Below are 25294 nucleotides of genomic sequence, written 5' to 3' on the forward strand. Positions count from 1 at the left end.
TGATGACAAACATATTGTAAAAATAATTTTAAATATTGTAGTAACACCTAAATTAGTATATTATAGTTGTCAGCTGATCGTTATAAAACAATTTACTTTTAAATTAAATATTTAGTTAGGTACCCAAGTAGAATTGGCATTTGGTATATTTTATTAGATGGAGGATAAAAATTAATAATTGTATAGCATTACTGTTTTGTTTTTTTTTGATTATACTGTTTATATGATTTAAAAAATATTTTACTAGTTAATATTTTATAAAATAAAATTATTAGCATAAACATTAAAAAAAAAGTTTTGTCTCAATTGGATAAAAGAAATTTATACACTTAAAAGAGTTAAAAAAAATTGTTTTATAACTTGAAAAAAACCAAGTATTTAAAAATATGATCCTTAAATTTTTATGTTTGAAAATTCCAAAAAATACATTTTTATGAAGGTATAATTACATGGAAAATAGTAGGTAAATTATCAACAACTTTGTATATATTTTATTTGTTTATTTATTATTAAAATAGGACAGTATATGTATATAGTACAATAATAGTCCAATGAAAACAATTTGATACACATCAATAATGATATTAATTAGAATATGAAAATAATGCCTTAAGTTTTTATACACGAAATTAGATAAGAAAAATAGCATAATAATATAACATATTATGTTGACAAAGTATATTATAATAATAATTATTAATATAAACATATGGACATGGGTATTGGGTATAGTAGTATGTTCTATTGATGTTTATATTTTAGTATTGTAATAGTCGGCCCAAAGGCTTCGGTTTTATTCAAGACTAATTGAAATAATTAGATACGTAAATTCGTATGTAGTAGTATTACTAATATTCAAATATTGTATAAACAACGAAAATATCAGTGTATCGTCATTCGATTCGAAAACGGTTTAAATGGGCGCGCATTTGTTATCACTGTTGCTGTTACCACAACAATGGTTCTTGGGGTACCAATAGCCTCACAAAACAAATCGTGTTTTGTGTGCCCGATGCTGCAGCTTGCTTGCTCATGACTGCCCGCCTGAACGTTATCTGATCCGTATCCATGTTTATTATTTTTGCTTTTGATTTAAGATTGAATTGAGTGATTGTTATTTGATTCTTAACTTTAGATTTAGTTGTACTTTAGTAGTTGTGTGTATTTCTGAATCTTCGTATGTTTAGACATGGAAAGTAAAGTGTGTAAAGTTATTAATGCTAAGAGGACCCACAGCGATGACGATGACGATAATACAAATTCAAAACAAACAAGAAGAAACTCTAGTCGAGATCGTCAATCGACAAAAGATAAATATGACAAGGGTGGTAGACGTAATTACGAAGAGTTAAAAGTTGGTGATCCATACTATTCGGGTGGTACTGCATCGGATTACCGTAAAGGCGAGGATCGGTATAAGGATGAATCTAGACATAGAAGACGCCATAGGAGTAGAGATCGTCAAGAAAAAGAAAACAGATCTAAAAATACAGACAGTAAAAAAGAGGAAAAAATTGGTGCTCCATATTATTCTGGCGGAATAGCAAGTATTGATGAACGTGAGAGTGGTGAAGAAACGAGTGACGATGAAGATGATAAAATTGGACAACGGTACTATTCTACAGAAAACGCCGATTCTCAAAGAAAGAATAGTGAAAACTATTGGAACAAATACGCTAAAAAAGATAAAAGACAAAACGTATGTATATATTATAATCAATATAACAATGGTAAATATAAATATAACTTTTTTTTCTCAGGATGACGTAAGCGATGTACCATTACATCAGAAAAAAACTGTGGAACTATTAACATCTAAAACTGGAGGTGCCTATATCCCGCCTGCAAAATTGAGAATGATGCAAGAAAGTATCACAGATAAGTCAAGGTGTTTGACAAATTAAATTACCTATTATATTTTAAATAATTATAGACTAAACATTTGCTAAAGTACATTGATGGGAGTGATGTATTTACCAGCGGTTCCCAAACTTTTACGACCCCCCCTGAGAAATAGTTTATGTTTTGTGGAACCCCCTTTTTTAAATAATATAAAACTATTTTCTCAATAATCAGATATATCTGATGGTACCCTAAGGTTCCGCGGAACACACTTTAGGAAACGCTGGTCTTTACATTAAGTTTGAATAGATTGTTGTTTATACACTTAGTTATTTTTAATTATAGTATTACCGCTATGAAATCCAAATATTTTGTGCTTTTAATTAATGATTAGCATTGTCAATTCAAATAACTTAAGAATCAAGTCTTTAAATAAATTACTTATACAGTATAAATTGTATTGTAATTTTAAAATAGCATCAACTAATGAATTAGTGGTGATAAACTGATAACTTATAATACAATTAACCAGTGTTCCTCAACCACTGTGTCACAATATACTAGTATTGTGCGATATAAGTTAATTGGTATTGTGAGTATGTCAATTAAGTAAATATTATTCTATAAATTAAAAAAAAAAAAATGTATAAATAATAATTCATAAAAAATTTATGAAAGTAAAAATGTTTCTACCACATACAATAAACAAATTTTTGTAATTATATGTTATACATTAATTTAATTATAATAATAAGTTTTCATTTTTATATAATTGTAATTTATGGTAATTTTAGTGCTGCATATCAGAGAATTGCCTGGGAGGCATTGAAAAAGTCAATACATGGTCTGACCAACAAAATTAATGTAGATAATATTGGAAAAGTTACTAGAGATTTGTTACGAGAAAACATTGTTCGTGGTCGAGGTTTATTATGCCGGTCCATTATGCAAGCTCAATTAGCCTCAACAACATATACTCATGTGTTTGCTGCTCTAGTGGCCATTATAAACACAAAAGTAATTAAATTAAATTTATTAAAAAATAAATAATCATTAATCATTATAAACATAATTTGTTAAATAACTATTATAATAAAATATTTTTAGTTTCCAAACATTGGAGAATTATTGTTGACAAGGTGCATTGTACAGTTTAAAAGAGCATATCGCAGAAACGAAAAATCTCAATGTTTAGGATCAGTAACATTTATTGCTCATTTAATCAATCAAAGTGTTGTAAGTGTTAATTTATTTATTTATTTTGTGTTTAAAATCTATCAAATTTTTACTAACAAATTCTGAGCAGTGGAATCAAAAAGTATAACATGAAATATATTATTATATCTATAATATTTTTATTATAGATTGATATGCCATCATTGTTCAGAGTTGTTTTTCAATGTATACAATGATATATTATTGAATTTCAATTTAATTCATCTATTACATCTTTATCACAGTTACCTACTTCCTTGAATTTTAATATGATTATTTTTGTTTTGTATTTTAGGCACATGAAATATTAGCTTTAGAATTATTAACTTTATTTGTGGAGACACCTACGGAAGATTCTATAGAGGTAGCTGTGGCATTTTTGAAAGAATGTGGACAGAAAATGAGTCAAGTCAGCAAAAAAGGAATGAACGCCATTTTTGATATGTTACGCAATATATTACATGATGGACAACTTGACAAAAGGGTAAATACATAATATCATGAATATAATTTAAGTTAACATTATTTATTTTTAATTATTTTAAATATAAATTAAATTGTGAATTATAAAATATAAAAATATAAACATAGATGATTTGTATGAAAAAATAACCATTACATTTTAAATATAAAATTAATTGTAATTATGAAGATTACTCATTAAAAATAAATTTAAATTTAAACTAAAGTAACTATAATTGTCATTTTTTATTCTAAAAACATGAAAATTCAGGTATAAAAATTAATAATAAGCTCATATTTTTTATTCTTCATAATATTTTAATTGTTAATATTTTTGTTTATTAAAGTGTTTAAATTCTTGCTTAAATACATGCTTGCTTAATTTTTTTTTTTAAAACATGATAAAATGTTTTAGGTACAATACATGATAGAAGTAATGTTTCAAATACGCAAAGATGGATTTAAAGATCACCCAGCTGTAATTGAACAACTCGATTTAGTACCTGAAGAGGATCAATTTACACATTTACTAACTTTAGACTCTGCTAAAGAGCCCCAAGATATTCTGAGTAATATTAAATTTATTCTAAAATAATATTTTATTTTAAAAATATGTCTTTTTTAGATGTTTATAAATTTGATCCGGACTTTGAAGCTAATGAAGAACGTTATAAATCATTGAGAGCTGAAATATTAGGGTCAGACAATGAAGAGGAAAGTGGGTCAGAAAATGATGGTGATGATGATGAGGATGATGATGATGATGATGATGATGAAGATGATGGTGAAGAAAAAGGTACAGTTATATTTAATTTAAGATCAATTGTTTTATTTTATGAATGATATAATTTAATTATATTGTTACAATTTAAATAAGTTATAATTAATTTTAAATAAAACATTTCTAAAAATCCATATAGTTAAAATGTGATTTCTTTGAATTAGTTTTTGAAATTTATAAACATAAAATATTTAATATTAACATTGAGTTGAAAATTCATCAACATATTGTCTGCTTTATGAATTAAAATAATCTGATAAAATATAAAGTGGAAACAATAATGTTTTAGTTGATTACACAATTAATATAAAGTGTTAATGTCTGTCATATCTTTAAATTTAAAATACATTAAATTTTTGATTTTCAAAATTATTATTTAATTAAGTTTTATTGAGAATGGTTCATCAAAGCTTATAGATATAAATATTGTATTATTTTTAACATATTTATAGACTTATGTTTCTTAATATGTTAAAAACTATGATATAATATATTGGGTAAAATAAAAAAAAATATTTATAGTAATTAGGCAAGTTATAGAATTAAACATACTATATAAACTATTTTTTTTTAATTTAATTTTATTCTTTAGTATAATATCAATGATGTTTTTGTTTTTAATTCTTAGTTTTGTTATTTGATAACAAAAACGTTTGTAAAATGATTTTATTATTGATTGAATGAAATTATTAATTGTTGGTATTTTTCAAGTTCTAGTTGTTTTGTATGAACTATGATGAATTAGATATTATTCTAGTTTTTGACAGTTTTACTTAGATAGAAGAAGTATATAATAGTAGAGAGCAAAGAACTAGCTTGCATTGTAAACAATCATGTTTCCAACTAAGGATTTTTTTCTATTCTATGAATTTTTTTTACCTGTATTTGTTATTTCTGTGTTTCAAACATAGTAAATTCGGGTTTAGAAAAACCAATTATATGTTGTTAGTTTAAAAAATTGAGTGAATTTTCTTATTATTAATCAATAAATTTAAAGATATGTATATAATTTAAGGCACATCATGGGTTTTTATTAATATTTAATTTAATATGTTATAAAAATGTAGAATATTTTAATTATAAAATGATCATATCTTGCTTAAAAAATGTCAATTTCAATAAAAACCTACAATATGTTTTGGATAATATTTTAACCTTTAAATTTAATAATAATTGTCAATTCTTATTTCTCTCTAATATTAAAGTTAACAATACAAAGTAGATGATTCTACTAAATGAAGATTATTCGTTATACATATTATACAAGACAAAGACAAAATATGTAAGCGTGTTATCTTCTTAATAAAGCAGATTTATGATGTATGGAGATCTCAGTTAAGTTTAAAGTTACAACAAGATATTTATATAATGTCTTCAATCTTGAGGGTAAATGGAGTTTTAGTCTTGAATGATGATGTAAGCAATACAATATAGTTTATATGATAAATAGTATTATAGATTTTTTTGTTGATTCAGTGCGACTTTCCATTTTATTACCCAGATATGAAAACCATTTAGGAGAATTTTTATGATCATTAAAATAGTTTCTAGTTTGTTTATGTTTATGTATACTGCACCAATTGAACTAATCCCAAAACTTAAATTTTTAGAAAAAATTTAAATGATATGTCCTAGACAAATAGGAACTCTTTTGATTTTTATAATTGTTAATGTTATTAAAAATTTTTTTAAATTTTTAATGGTAGACAAGCCAAGGTCTCATCAAATTCGTTAATATGAAGGATCTAATTTTTTTAGACAATTAAAGTTTTAGCTATGATTTTATTGATGAATAGTAAAATTAGGTGTGTTTATAAAGTTGATCATTAAAATTGAAATTTACAATTTATATTACATTTCTCAAAACGTATCTCCAAATTATTAGCTATACTTCTCAATTTAAATACGATATTTACTATTTTGTTCTATAATTCTATTTATTTATATAAATGACTATATTAATATTATAATTTATCAATATTTAATTAATAAAGTAGGTATCTTATTATAAAATGTAAATAATGTAAATTTATAAAAACTAAAAAAATAAAATTATTTATTCACGGTTTTGGTTTTAAAGATAGATGTAAATTTTGTGGTATTAAAATAATTTATACAATTTTCTGTATGCTTTATATTAACTTTTATAGTTTTTAATGTATAATTTGTAAGTTTTAGTAAAATTTATTAGGTATATATAAAGTGTAATATTATTATTATATTTTTTCTTTTTAGAAGGAGAAGGTAAAGTTATTATTGATAATACAGAAACAAACATGATATCATTACGTAAAACAATTTACCTAACAATACATTCATCATTGGATTATGAGGAATGTGCTCACAAATTGATGAAAATGCAATTGAAACCGGGTCAAGAAATAGAAATGTGTCATATGTTTTTGGATTGTTGCGGTGAACAAAGAACCTACGAAAAATTTTTTGGCCTTTTAGCACAAGTAAGTATTTAGCTTTAAATTAATTTAGTGGTTCTCAATCTGGGGGTGAGCGTGTAAACATTCCTGGAGATGCGTAAGCAGTCATTACAAAGTAAAGTTGTATTTATAAAATTATTTTTATTTTAAAATACAGGGAAAAAAATTATTTGTTTTTTTTCGATTCATAGAAAGGGCGCAAGATTTTTGAACTATAGGATAGAAGAGGATGGGAACCACTGATTTTGAAAAATATTTAAAACAATTTTATGTTACCCATTGGATATTTTTAGTTCTTCATGACTTAATTTATATTTTTAACTATTTTCAGAGATTTTGTCAAATAAATAATATGTTTATTGAGCCATTAGAAAAAATTTTTATCGATAGTTATGCAACTGTTCACCGTTTGGAGACAAACAAATTACGCAATGTAGCCAGATTCTTTGCACATTTATTGTTTACAGACTCTATATCATGGGTTGTCTTATCCACAATACATCTAAACGAAGAGGAGACAACTTCTTCTAGTAGGATTTATATTAAAATTCTGTTCCAAGAACTAGCTGAACACATGGGACTTAATAAATTGAATGCTCGAGTTCAGAATCCGTAAGTTAAATTATTTTAATTTATCTTAAAACTTATTTTATTTATATAATTTAGGTACATTAATTGTAAATGTATTAAATAATTTGTTGATTATTTATTGTTTTAGGGAATTAAAACTAGCTTTTGAAGGAATTTTCCCTAAAGATAACCCAAAAAATACTAGGTTTTCTATCAATTTTTTCACCTCTATTGGTTTAGGAGGCTTAACGTAAGTTTTGATTATATTTTATTAAATTTTAATAATAGTTAATATTTTTAAGTAATATTAATCAATTGTTTTTTTGGTATTATAGTGACGAATTGAGAGACTTTTTAAAAGTACAACCCAAACAAGTTCCCGCTGTTGCTACAATTATTGACCAGCTTTCAGAATCATCAGATAGTGACAGTGACAGTAGTTCTAGTAGTAGCAGCAGTAGTAGTAGCAGCAGTAGTGGTAGCAGCAGTAGTAGTAGCAGCAGTAGTGGTTCCAGCAGTAGCAGCAGCAGCAGCAGTAGCAATAGTTCAAGCAACAAAAGTAAGAATGATAATAAAATAAGTAAATACTATGTTATAATAAAGAATAAATATAGGTAAATCAGGTTATTCATTTAATTTTATTGTTTATAAATACATATAAAATATTAAAAATTAAACTTGTGTTTATTTCAAATATGTATAAAATAGAAAACTTAATAAAATTCAAAGATAATATTTTATTTAAGAATATTATGTATTAATTTTTTATACAAGTCTTATATTCTGAGCATTTTTCAAGTCTTCCAAGTCCAAAAACAATAATATTATTTTTAATGAACTATTGAAGGACACTTATAAATAATTTAAATTTAAATTAAATGTTTGTACATGATTTAGCTCATTTACCGACAGTCAGCTCATGGTGTAACTAATTTTAAAAGATAAATAAAAGTTTTTATAAGTATTGAGAGTTTATTACATCGGTTTTCATATTATATCTCAATATTTTTAAGGGAATTATAGTTTCGTTTGTTATATCACAAATTAAAATAACATATTATTTTATAGAATATTTTTTTTTTAGTAAATATATATTTTTTCCGATACATTTTAAGTATGTTATTAATGCAATATTTTAGAAAATAAAAAAAGTTTTAAAATGATAAAAGTAAAAATTATGTATTTAGGTATTGGAATTTTAAAAAAAATTATTAGACATTTTATGAGTTAAAATGTATCTATTGTGACTTGACAATGTATTTTATATATATAAAATTTTATAAATATACTTTTCTTATATTTTACAGAAAATAAAAAAAGAAAAGATCATGATAAATCTAAAAAAAATGCAGAAAAGAAGGAAAATGAAAAACCTAAAAAAAACGAGAAAAAAAATAAAATTGATAAACCTAGAAAATATGAAGAAAAAAAGGATAATGATATACCTAGACAAAAAGAAAACAGAAATGAAAATGATAATTGGAAAAGAAATGAAGATAAAAAAGATAATGATAAATCTAGAAAATATGAAGATAGAAACGAAAAATCTAAAAGATGCGAGGAAAGAAAGGAAAGTAATGATAAACCTAAAAGATATGAAGAAAGAAGAGATAATGACATGTCAAGACGAAACGAAGAAAGAAAGGATAATGACCGATCTAGAAAATATGAAGATAGAAATGAAGATGATACATCCAAGAGAAATGACGAAAGAAAGGATAATGACCGATCTAGAAAATATGAAGATAGAAATGAAAATGATACATCCAAGAGAAATGATGAAAGAAAGGAAAATTATAAACCTAGAAGAAATGAAGAAAGAAAAGAAAATGATAGACCGAGGAGAAATGAAGAAAAAAAAGAAAATGATAGATATAGTAGAAATGAAATTGACAAAGCTAAAAGAAATGAAAATGAAAAATCTCGAAGAAATGATGACAGAAGAGAAAATGATAGATCTACAAGAAAAAATGAAGAAGGGAAAGAAAATGATAGACTTGCAAGAAAACGGTAAACTACATGGTTCTGTTTTATATTCTTTTAACTTTTTAAATATATATATATATATATATTATGTAATATTTAAGCATTTAATGTCAGTAATTATTTTGAAACTTCAAAAATAAAATGATTTATTGATTTTAATTAATTTCTTTATTGTACATATCATTAATTATTGGATTATGTAAATTATGTAATTTATTGTTTGATATAAAAGAAACTATAATAATGAAATATAATATTTTCTATTTTTCATAAATATTTCAATTATTTAATTGAATATAAGTCATTAAGTGATAATAAACAAAAATACAATATACCCTAATTATTTACATAATTTGCACAAATACATAATTATTTGTGTTCACAAAGTCATTAAAATCTAATCGCCGTGAACAGTATAACTTGTGATTCGTTTTAATGGATTGGTTATCGCAAGGCAATTGTCTCAAAATTAAAATTAAATGTGGTGATAGATAGATTATATTAGTAGTTAGATTATACTATGAATTGTATCAGTTGTCATACTTTGAACCAGAATTGTAGATATACATTATACCCAGTCTTGTAAAAAATACTATTATAAAAATATATATTACGAATACTTACAAAGTGTTTGAATATAAACACAAGTAATTTTTTCTTAAATTTTATACTATAATATAATATATATATATATATATATTATATATTACTATATCAGTATTATACGTACACCTAATACCTATTATGTTACTAAATAGTAATTACCATGGATTTTAACAATTTCACAAATACTATAACATGTCTGACTATTTAAAGTTAAATACGTCTATGTAAACACGTATTTCATTCACATATATTGCAACTAATTTCAGTAATATCTATTAATAAAATTATTAGATTTTAATTGTTCTTAAAAAACTTCAATACAGAACCCTTAAAAAATAGGATGTGGCATTTTTTTGATTTTAAATATTTTTGTGAAAAATAATTAATAAAACAAACTTTTTGATATTTAAATTTTGTTAATAATGCTTAAAAAGTATTCAAAATAATTAAAAAATACTTCAAAAAGTATTTAAATTTCCTGTTCAAATACTTGTATTACAATACTTAACAAGACTGGTTATACTATGATAAGATATACCATAAGATATAAGATACATATGATAGATAAGTATATGATATACTTATGTATCACATTATACCTGAATCTTGTAAAATTACGTATACTTCCATACTATATTGATATAAACAATAAACATAAGATTTTATTATTAAGTATTGTGTGGTAAATAGATAAATTGAACAATAAAGGCGCCAGTTCAATTTTAAAATAGATCTGTCAAGTATTTCCACCACCAAAATACAGTAAAAAAAATGAAACATATTACTGTTTTAAAAGGTAAGGCGAAGTTCCTTTATATAATGTAGGTAGCCTATCTGTAGAAGTTTCACAAACACCCTACACTCTCAAAAAGACATAACATTAGCTTTGTTTGAAAAAGCCGTCTACAAGTGGTTATGAACCATATGAGAAAAAAAAATGTGACTTTTATTACTTTTTATACTTATGTTTATATCGTTTCGGAAAACACGCATGATCGTGGATGAGAATTTTCGAAGTTAAAAACTTACTTTTACACTCGGGTAATGTTTAAAATGTTTAAAACGGTTTTTTGAGGCCTTCAATAGTACATTTTTAGATAACCTCAATTATAATTGTTTTAAAAGGTGAAGTGATGATTCTTTCAACATTTTTACCTATTAGCAACTGTACTTTAAATACTTTTCACTGTAAAAAAGAGGTAAAATAAATTTTTTTGTTGAAAAAACCGTCCACAAGACTTAGTGTCACTGGACACTGATAACTATAGACTATAACACTAAGTGTTATAATATAGCCCTATAAATTATCTACAATTTAACGTACTTATATCGAAATAAAATGTTTATAAAGGTTTTATGTTTTAGTTTACCTACTGATGACTTGGTAGTAATATACACGGAACAATAATCGATAAAACAAGATACCTATAACTGCGGTATGTACATTTATATGCAACAGGTCGAAGGAATACAGTTTAATGAAGTTTAAAAAGCTAAATAATTAAATTAATTATTGATGTGTGTTGTTATACGAGTGGAAGACTGCAGTTTATTAATTTTAATATTTTAAAGAAATACATTATTAAATATTTAAATGATCATAGGCAAATTAGGGATAGTCAGGCAAACGTATAAGAAAGGTATACAAAATTAATAAACGTGTGTTTAGTATAAAAATAAATAAGCCGAGGAACATTTGCACCCACTTGCCAATGCATTTAAGGAGGGGCAAATTAATCAAATTATAAAAATAATTAATGACTAATCGGCAAATAAAAAATTTTATTTTATTCGTTTTCCATACTTAGGTATCGAAATATCTATTTAAGATCTATGGACTATAATATAAACTCTGATAACGTACACCGTTTGGTGCCAAACGTTTTAGACTACAACGTCTACAACTATTGTATAGTCTATAATACAGCTATAAAACAACACTGGTTAGCATAACAACTGCAGTCGTGTAATATGATTGTGTTTTGTTATGTCCAGCTACGTTATGACGCTCTATTTTACGCGGTAACGATGATGTATAATAACTAATAATTGATAAACGTCGTCTGTTTAAAAAAAAAAAATCAATTCATTGATATGGATATATTTCTATAGAAATAGCCGTGCGGGAGTTTTTTCTTTTCGGATTTGAATAATATTTATACATATTATGCACCTATAATAATTGTATAATAACACAAACGGTTCGTCATGCAGACCTACGCCGACTTTGACGCGGACGACACTGTCCAGTTTCCGGTTCCGGTGGTCGGCGCCAGTCTTCCGGTGGAGATCGTCGGCCGCCGAGTGCACCGGCCGCGGGACATGTTCGACTGGGAACGCAGCGAAGCGCGGGCCGACGTCTTGGTGTTCGTCCACCACATGAACGACGTGGTGAAGCGGTACCCGTCGGCGGCAGCGGCCAGGCGGCGATGGCGGCGTCGGCAGCAACGCGGCCGCGACTGCAACGTGGACAAGGTGATGGCGGTGTTGCGGGTGGTCGGCGAGTGGGCGAAGAAACGGTGCAGCGGGCCTGCTGGCCACGACCACTTGCCGATGATGTCAGCCGCCGAGCATTTCGGCCATTTCCACGGACAGCTGCGGGCCGAAGGACGGGCCCTGTTGGACCGGACGTACGACAGCGGTTGCGGCCGGGCTGACTACCGGAGCGTCATGCTTCCGGCGTACTTGGAGCGGAGCTTCGGCGACCCGGTGACGATGACCTACGGGCCGGCGCACGAACTGTCGTTTTGCGTCTTCCTGGTGGCGCTGTTCAAGCTTCACCGCTTGACGTGGGCCGACGAACCGTTCATCGTGACCGTGATCTTCGACAGGTGCATTTGCATTATGATTTATCATTATACTCATATAACTATAATAGTGTTCGGACATTTCATGAAATATAAAATCTTGAAATATTTCAATATTTTAATACAATTCGTTTTTTTTTTTAAATAAATTTTATTTTTACGAACATTAGTATTGTCGTTCTATTTATATAAATGTTTGATTTACTAAAAGCTTATTAATTAATTAGTTATGTACAGTCGAGTCGTGATAACTCAAAATTGAAGTAAGATCAAAATTCGATTCGAGATAATCATATGTATTATTCGAGATTTTGAGACATATAACTCATATTTATATTAATTTATATATAATTTATATTTCTAGGGAAGTAAAAAAAATTAAAATTTTCAAGTTTTTCGAGTTATCGTGACTCGACTGTATTTTAATATTTATATAAGTAGTAAGAGTTATTTATAAAACAATATATAAATTAAAATATAATGTTACGTTTTGAATTCATCATACTCATAGACTATAGTAAAGTTCATCTATTTCAATGTCTAAACTTTATTCTTCTTCGTTTTCCAAGCTAAAATATAATTACTCGCATGAGCGTTAACTTCATATTAAATTTCTGGTAGAAATTGTAGCTTATTATCACTGTCTTTAACAAATTCTTCTGTGCATTTTTCAATACAGTTATTAAATATTAATATTAATGATTAAAGCTACAAATTATATTATTAATTAAAAAAAATTATCATCAATATTTTTATAAAAAAAATGTAATGTTTCACATTTTTGTTTCACCCTATAGTGAAATATTTCAGACTTAAAACACTAATTCTAACTAGGGACACTTTTTGGTTTTTGGTATTATAAATAATAGCTAATAATTATAATTATAATTAACTTTAAGTTTGTGCACTACAAATTACTGACATAATGTAATATTTTGCTTTTCTTTTAGTACATAAATATGAGTAAAAACCCTTTTAATTATATAGGTACTACTATAGGTATAATAATTCAGTTTTGTATGCAAATGCACAAACTTCTTAATTATTACGACAGCAATTTCGATTCGGACGAAGAAAAAGAATAATAAAAACCCACATTAAGTATTTTAATGCTTGTGTCGGGTTAAAAGTCATTGTTTGATAATAATGTGTTACGGTATAATAAAATGAAGTACATTATTCACGTTATATAATCAAAATATATCTATAGACTGGATATCCCATAAATCGAACTAAACGCATAATATGTCTCCCGGGATAACCTCATCTAGTTCATACATATACAGACTATATAATTATGTAATCGGAATTAAAGTAATGCATTTCAACCCCCTTCGTAACATCGACGTTATGAGCCGGCGGAAGAGCCTGCAACAGTTCGTATATCCAAATCGTGGATATCTCTTGGACAGGACGGTACTGCACGTGTAAATAGGTCGGGTGATAAATCAAAACTATACTTACCGCGCGGCTAGTTCATCAGTAACGTCCGCAGAATATACAGAGTGATTCTTTTATCATTCTACACTAATTATTTCGTCAAGTATTGATGACTTTGTTTCTTTTTTTTTTCAAAATATGTTGTACCATGCTATTCTCAAACTGTATGAAATTTTTATTTTTTTCCCCTTTTATTTAAATTAATAGTGAATAACCACTATCAACTTTTGATTTTCAAATGGCAACCTATATTTTAATTGACGTACTAAATTAATAGGGCTATTTTTTTTTTATGAACTTTAACATTCAAATTATTATTTTTCGTTCATTTTTTTTTTTTTTGCGAGATATAGCTTTTCAATGTTGGGCGGTTTTTGGTTTTTATAATACTTCTTGTTTCTGAAGACCAGTATTAATAAGATAATATATAGTAAGAATTAAGACTTAAGAGGTATAAAATATTTTCATTCGTAATAAACTCGTTATCGACTATCGACGCAGTGATGAACTTTGTATCTGTAATTATACCAACGCCTCACAGCCGTAATAACCTGTAGGTTCATCACTTGATGTGATCACTTAAAAACCTCAAACCACTCAACTTTGAGAAGCTATAACTCACTAATGGTTAAATTAAAACTAATGATTTTAACGTTAAAATTCATAAAAAAAAAAAAATGCCTTAGATATTACTGTTACATGATATTTTAAATATAACTTACTATTTGAAAAATCAAAAGTTGATAGTGGTTTCACTATTGAATAAGAGGGTGAAATAAGTGAAATAAGTCAATATTATTGAGTATATAATGATAAAACTTTTCACTCTGTATATTTCCCCAACGACTGTCATTTTTCGACTGGCAGCAGTACCCGATCTGGCGGTTTCTAGTTTTTATCATTATTCATGACCAGCCCTATCCCTTATAATAGCCGTAGGCGCTGTCCGATAAAAAAAATCAACCTGTAGCAGTCGAACGTGTGGCGAAAAGCGGTACGGGAAAAACATTATTGGACGCGCTAAGCGATGACATTAGTGTGCACCTCGTACACCGCAGTAGTCGCCCTTGTAAAAGCGTGTTATAATTTGCAAAAATATATAGAGAAAAACACCCGACGACTTTTGGGTGGTCTCCGCCCATACCTACTACCCGGTAAATAGTATTAAATTGTACCGTCCGTTCGGCGCAGGTACTTGGACGTTGTGGACTACGTGATACGGTCCTACCGGCTGTGCCCGTCCGCGGGCAGCGAACGCGGTAACTGGTGCCTGAGCGGTTACCAGTTCGTCGGGTTCCTGTGGGGCAGTGCACAGCTGGCCGGAACATACGGCGACGACGGTTCCGGTTCCGACGGACGACTGCCAACTATGTCGTCACCGGCGACAGTGGTGCCGGACGCGGACGCGTGCCGACGGCACCGGGACGAGTACGTGTTCGCCAAGTGCATGGACGCCGCGCACCGACGGGCCAAAACCGGCGTGCCGCTGTGGTTCCATTCGTACCAACTGTGGAACTTGACGGCCCTGCCGCGGTGGGACCGGGTGAACGGTTGCCTGATGACCGCGTACCAGTGGGACGTGCTTGGTCGGTTCGAGGTCGTCTGCCAACTGGCCTTTTGCGAACTGTTTAAGTTCGCCCGAAACGTCCGGCCGCCCGGCACGTCGTTTTACGACATTATACCAGCGGCACCGGCATCGGAGACGGCCGTGGTACGGACGACGGCCAACGTTTCGGCCGACTACGACGACGACGACGACGCCACCGACGACGAAGGAAGAATCGCTGAATGCGGAGAATGGGAGGACGGTGAAACAGAAGACTTCGAAACAGCCGCGAACGAAGGACTAATAATATACTAAACACTACTTACCAATAGTATATTGCCTATATATTATAAATACCTACGAACGAATAATCTTACAAATTTCCGTTTCAGGTTTTTAAGTATGTCGAATATAAATCATTGTCGTACAAAAACCGTATAGGTTCACGTCAGAAAGAGCTTTTATTGTAGAGCGGTCTGTTGAATATAATATATTATTATTGGCATTTGATACTTTTTTACTCATTAAAGTCGTATCTGTCAAAAACCACACAAATGGTCAAGATAAATAGTATTATTTTATAATCCATATTAAAAGTATGATGTGGCGTATCTCATAACTCTAGGAACGGGGTTTGAACTATTAAATTTGAATTAAACATCGAGAGCTTTTCTACATCGTGGTTTTCACGTCATATAGGTCATTTTTTCCTAATTAAAGCATAATCATGCTGAAATCTGCCGCCCCATGAAATTTGGAATACACTGTACAGTATTATACATTACTACATTTATAATATTTAATACATACCTATCTAGGGTGTGAAAAAACACTTTTATTGTAGTTTGGATTACTATTTAATAAAAAAAAAAAGGTATAATTCTAATGTAATTATTATTTATTACTAATCAAGCAATAATATTGCTTATTATTTAATCTTGCTTTATTGTTTTGGAATTAAACGTTTGACTAAAGAATATTCAATATAAAATATAATTCATAAATGTTATGTTCTATACATAAACCGATAAACAGATAACTCGGCTTGTAATGCTTGCATCTTAATTTTAACTTTTATTTATTAAAAATGTTAATTATTCAATTTAGGAATAATGTATTATAATTATAATGTGTATAATACGTGTCAACTCTGGTATATATATATACTTAATATATGTTAAATTAAAAATTAATTACCTTTGGTTTGAAAACGGATACATTTTTTACTCCATTTTTTTTTTGTTTTCCTGATTTATGTATAGCCAGGATACACATCCATGTACAAAACAATTCATTTTTATAATTATTACTATATTAGGTACTTACTACTCGCTTGAATTTTATATAAAATAATAAATTTTTATCACGACTCGTGTAAATACATTATTATATATCTTTTATCATATCAAGAATAATACTAATAATAGGTATCTATAAAAATATTTCAAATCCTAGTAAAATTATCGTGCGGACGAAAACGGGTCTGTTTTATTTACGGCCGTCAATGTGAGTGCGAGCTCCTTATCTTTAATCTGCATGGTTATTACAAAGTTCTATGTATAATTATCACAATGCCACTTCTAAATTGGGCGGTGGTCGTTTGGGCGAAGGTAATAATTTTGACCAAAAAACAATAATCCGTTCGGGTGAGTGAAATTATTTTTGCCTATATGCAAGGTAAAAACCTGGTGACAGATACGGATGATATCATATTATTGCTAATCATTATTAATCACTATTATCAACAATTTAGATAATTAATTGTTGAATGTATATAATATAGCATTTTCATACCACCCAAACAGTATTTTTAGTTAGTCCAAACTAGGAACTCCAAACAGACCATATTTTGGGTCAATTCGCCCAAACGGTCTACACGCCCTTTAACTATAGGTAACTATTATTTTAAATCTGGGGTTAATGGAGAATTTGTTTTGATTTTTTATCACATATTTATCTTAACATACTCATATTTTGCATAATTTCAAAACGAAAATTATGATTAAACTGTGTCATAAATCAAGAACAGATTTTTCATAATCCTGGACTTTAAAATTATATTAAAACTTTATAGTGGTCACTAATGATATAAAATAAAATAAAGTAGGGATTCATTGACTATTTTAGAAAATCAGGTTTATATTGGAGTGTTTTGAATATTTATGCATCAACAATAGATATATGCATATTAATACTTTATAAATTATCTAAGGTATTTAAAGATGTATTTATTATGAAAAAATTGAAATGTCGTCAATGCAAGGAATTATAAATTTATAATTGCTTAATCGAGCTAATTTAAAATTATTTAAAGAAACGAAAATAGCTTTTTAGTTCTTTAATGTTTATATTATTTTAAATTGGTATATACTTATCATTATACCATTAATATATGTTATTGAAATATCATCCAGCGTATTCCATATTTTGTTCAATTTATCTTCAATATTCATTAGATCGAACTAGATTAATTTGTTTATACTGTTATAAGCTCCAGCCTTGATCTAAAATTATTGTTATTATAATTCTCTTAGTTATGCGCAAGTCAAATATAAAGGATAGTATTCATGCAGTCGGATTTTAACAGTGTTATAATTGTTTATAATTGTTAAGATAGATATTTAAAAATGTTTTCAGTAATCATTTAAGGAATTGAATCAGAAATGAATTTAGTAAACAATACCTACAGTTTAAACATATTTGATATTAATAATAGGTCAACAAGACTGAAGTAAAAACATGTTATAGCAGTGAATAAAGGTATAAACATTTTAAGAAAAAAAAAGTTGTATTAAAACGACTATAAAGAACACATGGAACATTCTCACTTTATTTAATACTGAAGAAGAACATACAGTGACCTGTAAATTACAAGGTATGGTCTCAAGATCGTAGTTATTCAAGAAGTTAGGTAGCAAGAAATAGGATCTCTAGAAATAAATAATCTTACTATCTTCTATGGAAAATGCGATGATCAACAATTCATAGATTCAAAGTCCACGAGTCCTTATACTAACTATTTTTATCGGTTTCAAATACATAACTATTATAGTTCCCAATACTAGGTATAATAGAATTTAGGTAAATTAACCCAATAATGTCAATTTTGACAATAAAAGCATATTGGTTTAATATTACCTTGATTAATCTTCATGCCCATCCTGGAAAAAATACGACTTCTATGGAAAATTAGAAAATGTAGTAGATAACTAGCACTGGAATACTGACCATTTATTAGAAGATTTAAATGCGAAAATTATAAAAGAAATAATATTTAAGCCAATCATCAGTTACCATAGTTAGCATGAAATAACCAATAATGACGACATATCTGTCTGACTTTCCAACAATAAGTAGAGGTCTACTAGGATTAAATGTATAATGTTTCTTCATAAATAGGTCCATAAAGGAACATAGAAGCCACCGGGTAGGAGTTATAAAAATTAAATTGATCATGTATTGGTAAATGACACGTATAAAAACAGCATTACGAACGTTAGAACTATGCGAGTGACTGTGACTGACCTTTTTTTGATTAGAATGAAAATGAGAGTAATGTGAGCCGGTCTCGGTGAAGATGGCTCAGCATGATTTAACAACGAAGTCCACTTTGTCGTAGGTCTTCTTCAGTAATCGTAGGAAGTTTGTAGTAAATAAACAACACGTTTATAAGTTTAAGTAGAAAGTAGTTTATTCACTGGTACAATGTATATAAAAAACTAGCTCGATAGGTTGTTAAGTATAGAACAACAACACCACCGGTGTTTTTATTACAGAATTTATGTCTAAATTCTTATATTACCACAACCTTTTCTATATAAAACAAATATGGGTGTAGTCCCCCAAAATGTAGGCACGTGTCATGGTAAACAGGAAATTCATCTCTAAGTTTCTATTTCGTGTTTACTAACACCAACTACCTAAGTACGTAATTTAATAATAAAAATGTATATAATATTATTCTAAGAATACTATACTATAGGTCATAAAACTAATAGATATAAAGACACGAAAACAATATTGTAATCAGCTCAAGGCAATAAACTAAAGTAATAAAAATAATTATGTAATACAGTCGGATTACTACAGTAAGACCAAAGAGAAAAATCACAATAAAATTGAAAATTTCAATTGTCTATAAATAGCTTTAAAAAAGTCAAAATATTTTGAAAATTTAATCGTAAATAGATAACGCTAATATAAGCATTTGGTAAAAATTTCAAGTATTTATAATAATTGGTTTTTGAGTAACAGAAAAATAAAAAAATCAATTTTGTCGAAAATTGATTATGCGTAAAAATTCCCGTTTTTCCGTTACTTTTTTAAGGTTTTTCCTGACGCTTTTGAAAACTACTAAAAATTGTTTCATTTTTTTTTCAAAGAGGGGCTGAAGTCAAAAATCAAAGCACTATTACTACTCCCAAACGTGATGTCAGACACAATAAAAAACACACACACACATCATTGTAAAATCAATACATTCATCACTCCGTTTAGAATCTAAAAGGAAGTTGATATGACTAGGACATAAGCATCATAGGTCTTACTAGAGGGGGGGCTTGGATGGGCATAGCCCACCCAGTTTTTTATGTCAGTGTTAATTATCAATATTAGTGGTGTAGGTGCAAAGCCTTCACGGGTCACTGATATCAATTTAGCCTACACAGTAATAGAGCTCTATTTGCGCCTATGATAAGCATACAAAAAAAGTACCATGGGAGTACTATTGAGGATAGATAGATATTTGTTTGGTCACAATAACTATAAACTAGGGAAAAATGATTTTTTTATATTAATAAAACTATTAAATAGTATAATCATTCCTAATTTTATAGGATCGGTATTTCTATACAATAACTGAACTCTACTTCTTTATTTGTTGTGTTATAATTGATAAAGCTGTGCCGTGAAGGGGGAGGGGGGTAGTTAGGGGCATGCTCCGTGGGCGTATGGTTTAAAGGGGCACCAAACATTTTTTTATAATATTTTAAACTATACATAAATAAAATAATTGAAAAAGATTATTGTTTTACACTTATTATGGACCATTACACATTTTTTCTGAACAAATTTTCGACTATGGTCGAGTAATATAACCATTAGTGAACCGCAACGTTTTATTCTTGTATTATTTGGATTTATAATAAATTAAGTTTTAAACTAAGTACCTATGTGATACGTATATGATACGCTCTTATGATACGTTTGTAAATATAATATGTATAATACGATATAATTTGTGATTTGTATTAATTTTTAATTATTTTATACCCAACTATTTTGTTTAATAATTATTATTGCAATCAGCTTTAAATGTTGTCAAATCAATGTTTAAAATACGTCGTAAAAATAAAAAAAAAAATTAAATTAAATAGGAATGAAGTGATAAATACAATAGGGGGTGATTAATTTTAATTTTGTCCTGGACGCCAAATCGTAACGGCACAGCTTTGATAATTTATGTCATACATACAGGGTAAGTGACTTTGGTATAATAGATAATAAAGATTAATCTTTTAAAAATTATAAATTTTTGATGAACTAAATTTATAAACATTTGTTGTTCTTCTTCTCGTGTCCAGTTAAAAATTGCCAATAATCAGTAATCACAGTTAGTTATAAAATAGGTAACATATATATATATATTTAAAGATTTTTTGATTTTCAAAGACTCAACGATTTAAAAATGTCCTACATTTCTTGAGAAATTTTATAAGAATCTATTATAACATATTTCATTTATTGTTATTTAAAAACTTTACTCTCTGGTTCAACGTTATTTATTTTTATTTTTATTTCCTAGTAACCAAGATTGTTTTTTGCAGTTTGTTTATAAGATAAATAGTTTAACCGTATAAATCGTGTATTGTGTTTGAATCACAAAGTTCTAATACGTTAATTGCATTTAATTACGAATTTAGTTTTGCGCGTTAAACGTTTTCTGTATTTATTTATTGTAATTTATAATATCGTATAACTCGTTATATATTTATTTAATTACTAATTGATACAGATATTAATTAGTTATTGCTAATTGTATAACATTCAACATGGCTGTCAATCTACAAAGTATCAAAGTATACTGCAGAATAAAGCCATTAAAAAAGAATGAAAGATCTGTCAAGGTAAGCTAATATTGCTTTTTATTATACATTGAGTATAATAATATAATATCCATAATTTTTAATTTATAGTATGAAATTATTAATGACGTGGTATCAGGTATAGACGTCCTTGATTTAAAACACCAATCATCTAGAAATAACCACCACAATAAATATCAGTAAGCTATATAACGCAATATAAAGGAGGGGTCTTCAACCGACGGATCATGAACCGAGTTCGACCTTATTTTTATTTAAGGCCCGTGAACATATTTTTGGTCGTTTAAACTTTAAAAAATGTTTTCATTTGTGAGATTTCTTAAAAATAATATGTGGCACATGGTCTTTAGACTCTAATAGGTTGAAGACCCTTTTGATATAAAACACATGAAATTGATTATACATTTTATTAATTATTAATTAGATATCATGGAATATTTAAGGAAAACATTTCTCAAAGCTTGATTTTTGATATTGTGGCTGTACCAATATTAGAAAAGTAAATATTTCCAATATAATAAGTAATAATATTGTAGATATCGGTGATAGGATTATCAATGTTTTTATAATATTATTTTTCATATAAAAGTACTTTTTGGAAGCTAGGTTTTTAATTATAAAATCTGATAGATGTTGTTTTAGGGTCTACTGGTCTAGGCTAAAAGAGCGAAAACAATAACCGCGAATTTATAATAGCGAGAATAAAAAAAAAAAATCGTATTTTAAAATAAGCGATTATGCATAATAGCGAAACTTATAAATAAAAATTACATATATTTTTAAATGTTCTACTTTACAATTTTTATTTCATATTTTGAAGTTTTCAAACTTAAAAATAAATAACTTTTTTTTTTTACTTGCTATTTATTTTGTAACTTGCTACCGTATCGGGCCGTTGTCACTAGTCAATGTACTATCTTAATATCATTTTTTTTTATTATTATAATAATCGAATTTAATACCTAATAATTTTTAATTATATAAATTTTTTCTATTATAATTCCGTATTCAAAAAATATACTATATTTTCTTCTATTTTCGCCATTGTTTTAAAATCGCCATTATTAATTTGCGATTTTACATTTGCGTTTGATTTTTGGCTATTTTAGCCGTTCACCATTGTTATAATATTATTGTTGTATTATGTAAATAAGTTCAAAAAAATTTGTTTTTATTTTCAAATAAAATGTATGTCTAATAATAACTGAATACAACACCAGATATCATAATCTATATAGTATATAGCTAATAATTAGTTTTAGATCATCTTCAACACAGGTAGGGGATATGAGGTTCGTTTGCGTTTGTTATCATACACCGTATTATATATTATTAATTATATTTTATGAATTATATTAACAATATACTATATATATATATATATATATTATATACATAAAAATTATTTATATTGGTTAACATAATTCATTGATGAGTATAATTACATAAACTGCAGGAAAGATTTCACATGTGAATTTCATTTTCGATTAAGAAAATAGGGTGCCGTTAGTTATAAAAATAAAATAGAAATTTTATGTACTATTCGACCCATCATGTTTTGTTATGGATTAATTTTAATAATATAAAATAAAAAAAATATTTAATTAATTTTTATTATTACTCAAAATATGTATACAGTAAAAGTCAATGTTCATAATATGTAGCTTATAAATTGAAATACTAGTTTAAAAATATAGTAACATTAATGCTGATAAGCCGATATAGCATAATTTTCTGTTCGTACATTTTTTATCGATGAAGTTAGGTAATACAGCTATCATGTTATAAAATAATATCAACAAATGTATAAAAAAACGTATTTAAAATCCTTTAAAATTCTGGGGTGTAGCAGTTATTTTATCGTTTTAATTTGTTAACTGTCACTTTCTATTTCAATATTCTAGGACAGGGATAACACCTCAGCTGATAGCGACCACAGAAAGCACTCTAAAGTGACTGCTAGCAATTTACAGTTACTGTTTTATTTCTGAGCGTTGGTCATCCCTATATTATAATATTAATGTTATTATCCAAGATTAAGTGGGATATATTAAATAAGATAAGCTATCTCATAATATTTTATCTATAGATTAAAGAATCTATTCAATTATAAAATTAAGTTACATTTTTATTGCAAGGTTGGAGGGAATGGAGTTTTTTCTTCAATTAGACTGGTATATTTAAAATGTTAGACTATTCTTATAAAGAAACGAAAATTTGAAAAATTTGAAAAATCCCGTGTAGGTACGAACATTGATGTATAATATTTCGAAAAATTACCTATACATGTATCATGTATACTGTTTTTAATGATAAATAGATTCTGAAAAATGTATGGCTATGTCCTATATATTTATACCTAACTAATAAATTTGATTCACTTTAGTTAAAACCTCATACATGTATATTATTTCAGGTTTTTATCCGAAATGAACTGCACGATTTTTACATATGGACAAGTAATGAGAATTTTTTTTTAAATATTTTTTTAGAACGCATAACTGATTGTTTTTATTCCATAGACTTGTAGTGGAAAAACACATACAATGTACGGATCCAAAGAAGACCAAGGTATTATACCTAGGACTTTTGAATATTTATTCAAATGTACAAAAGGTAATTATTGAAATTCATTTATATATTTTTAATTTTAAACTTAAATAATACAAAAAATAACAAAAACGATTGTAGATCATCCAAATTACAAATACTCACTGCAATACATCGAAATCTATAATGAAGAGGTGTACGATTTGCTAGCAGTAAAAAATAAGAAATACATACTACTCAATAAAATAAATAAAAACATAACATTTAAGTGAGTTTATTAATTAATCATTAAATATAAAAAAATAATTGATTTAGATAAAACAATTAAAAATGTGATGTAATGCGTTTTATATAATTTACAGTAACAAAGTAAAATTCAGCATTGGACAAAATGGAGATTTTGAATATAAAAATCTAATTACTGTTCCAATTATTAATGTTAGTGATGCTTTAAAACATATCGAATCGGGCAACTTGAAAAAAAACATTTCCTCCACGATAATGAATATGCAATCAAGTCGGTCCCATTGTATATGTATTGTTACTCTGTTAAAAGTGAAAGGCGGCCCTGTAACCAAACTAAATTTGGTTGATCTGGCTGGGTAATTATATATTTTATATTTTGAGCAGAGCATTGAAAGTATTGATTTTTCAGTTATGTGTGTCTCTGATATCAAAATGGTTAGAGTAACAACTAACCTTTGGGGAGTCAAAATTAAAACATTTTCAGTATTTTTAAAAATAATTAGGAAAAACAAGAATTTTAATAAAAAACTAGTTTTTGGTAAAAATGATTTTTTATTTTGTTCTCAAAAAGGAATAATCGTAGATACTTGAAATCAATACCAAATGTTTACATTGATTTTTCCTATACATGATACAGTTTTAAAATATTTTTAACCTTGTAATATTAACAGATTAACCAAGTATAAAATAATTAACGTATGACG

The 25294-nt window shown here is 27.6% G+C and overlaps 2 protein-coding genes across 2 annotated transcripts; both read left to right on the top strand.

Annotated features, from left to right (window-relative positions):
- The first annotated feature begins 1044 nt into the window (after positions 1–1044).
- Positions 1045–9454, top strand: LOC113554340 (pre-mRNA-splicing factor CWC22 homolog). The gene is made up of 12 exons (XM_026958145.1): positions 1045–1699; positions 1761–1888; positions 2637–2859; positions 2950–3078; positions 3353–3541; positions 3935–4088; positions 4145–4315; positions 6536–6759; positions 7067–7347; positions 7454–7555; positions 7641–7864; positions 8613–9454. Exons 1-12 carry the CDS (start codon positions 1190–1192, stop codon positions 9317–9319), a joined length of 3042 nt encoding a protein of 1013 aa, XP_026813946.1. The 5' UTR covers positions 1045–1189; the 3' UTR covers positions 9320–9454.
- A 2651-nt stretch (positions 9455–12105) lies between these two features.
- LOC113559577 (serine/threonine-protein phosphatase 2A activator-like) lies at positions 12106–16005 on the top strand. The gene is made up of 2 exons (XM_026965359.1): positions 12106–12728; positions 15336–16005. The coding sequence occupies exons 1-2, from the start codon at positions 12106–12108 to the stop codon at positions 16003–16005; spliced, it is 1293 nt and encodes a 430-aa protein (XP_026821160.1).
- The last annotated feature ends 9289 nt before the right edge of the window (positions 16006–25294 follow it).

Source organism: Rhopalosiphum maidis, chromosome 1 (genome assembly GCF_003676215.2).
Source record: "Rhopalosiphum maidis isolate BTI-1 chromosome 1, ASM367621v3, whole genome shotgun sequence".
Classification (NCBI taxonomy): domain Eukaryota; kingdom Metazoa; phylum Arthropoda; class Insecta; order Hemiptera; family Aphididae; genus Rhopalosiphum; species Rhopalosiphum maidis.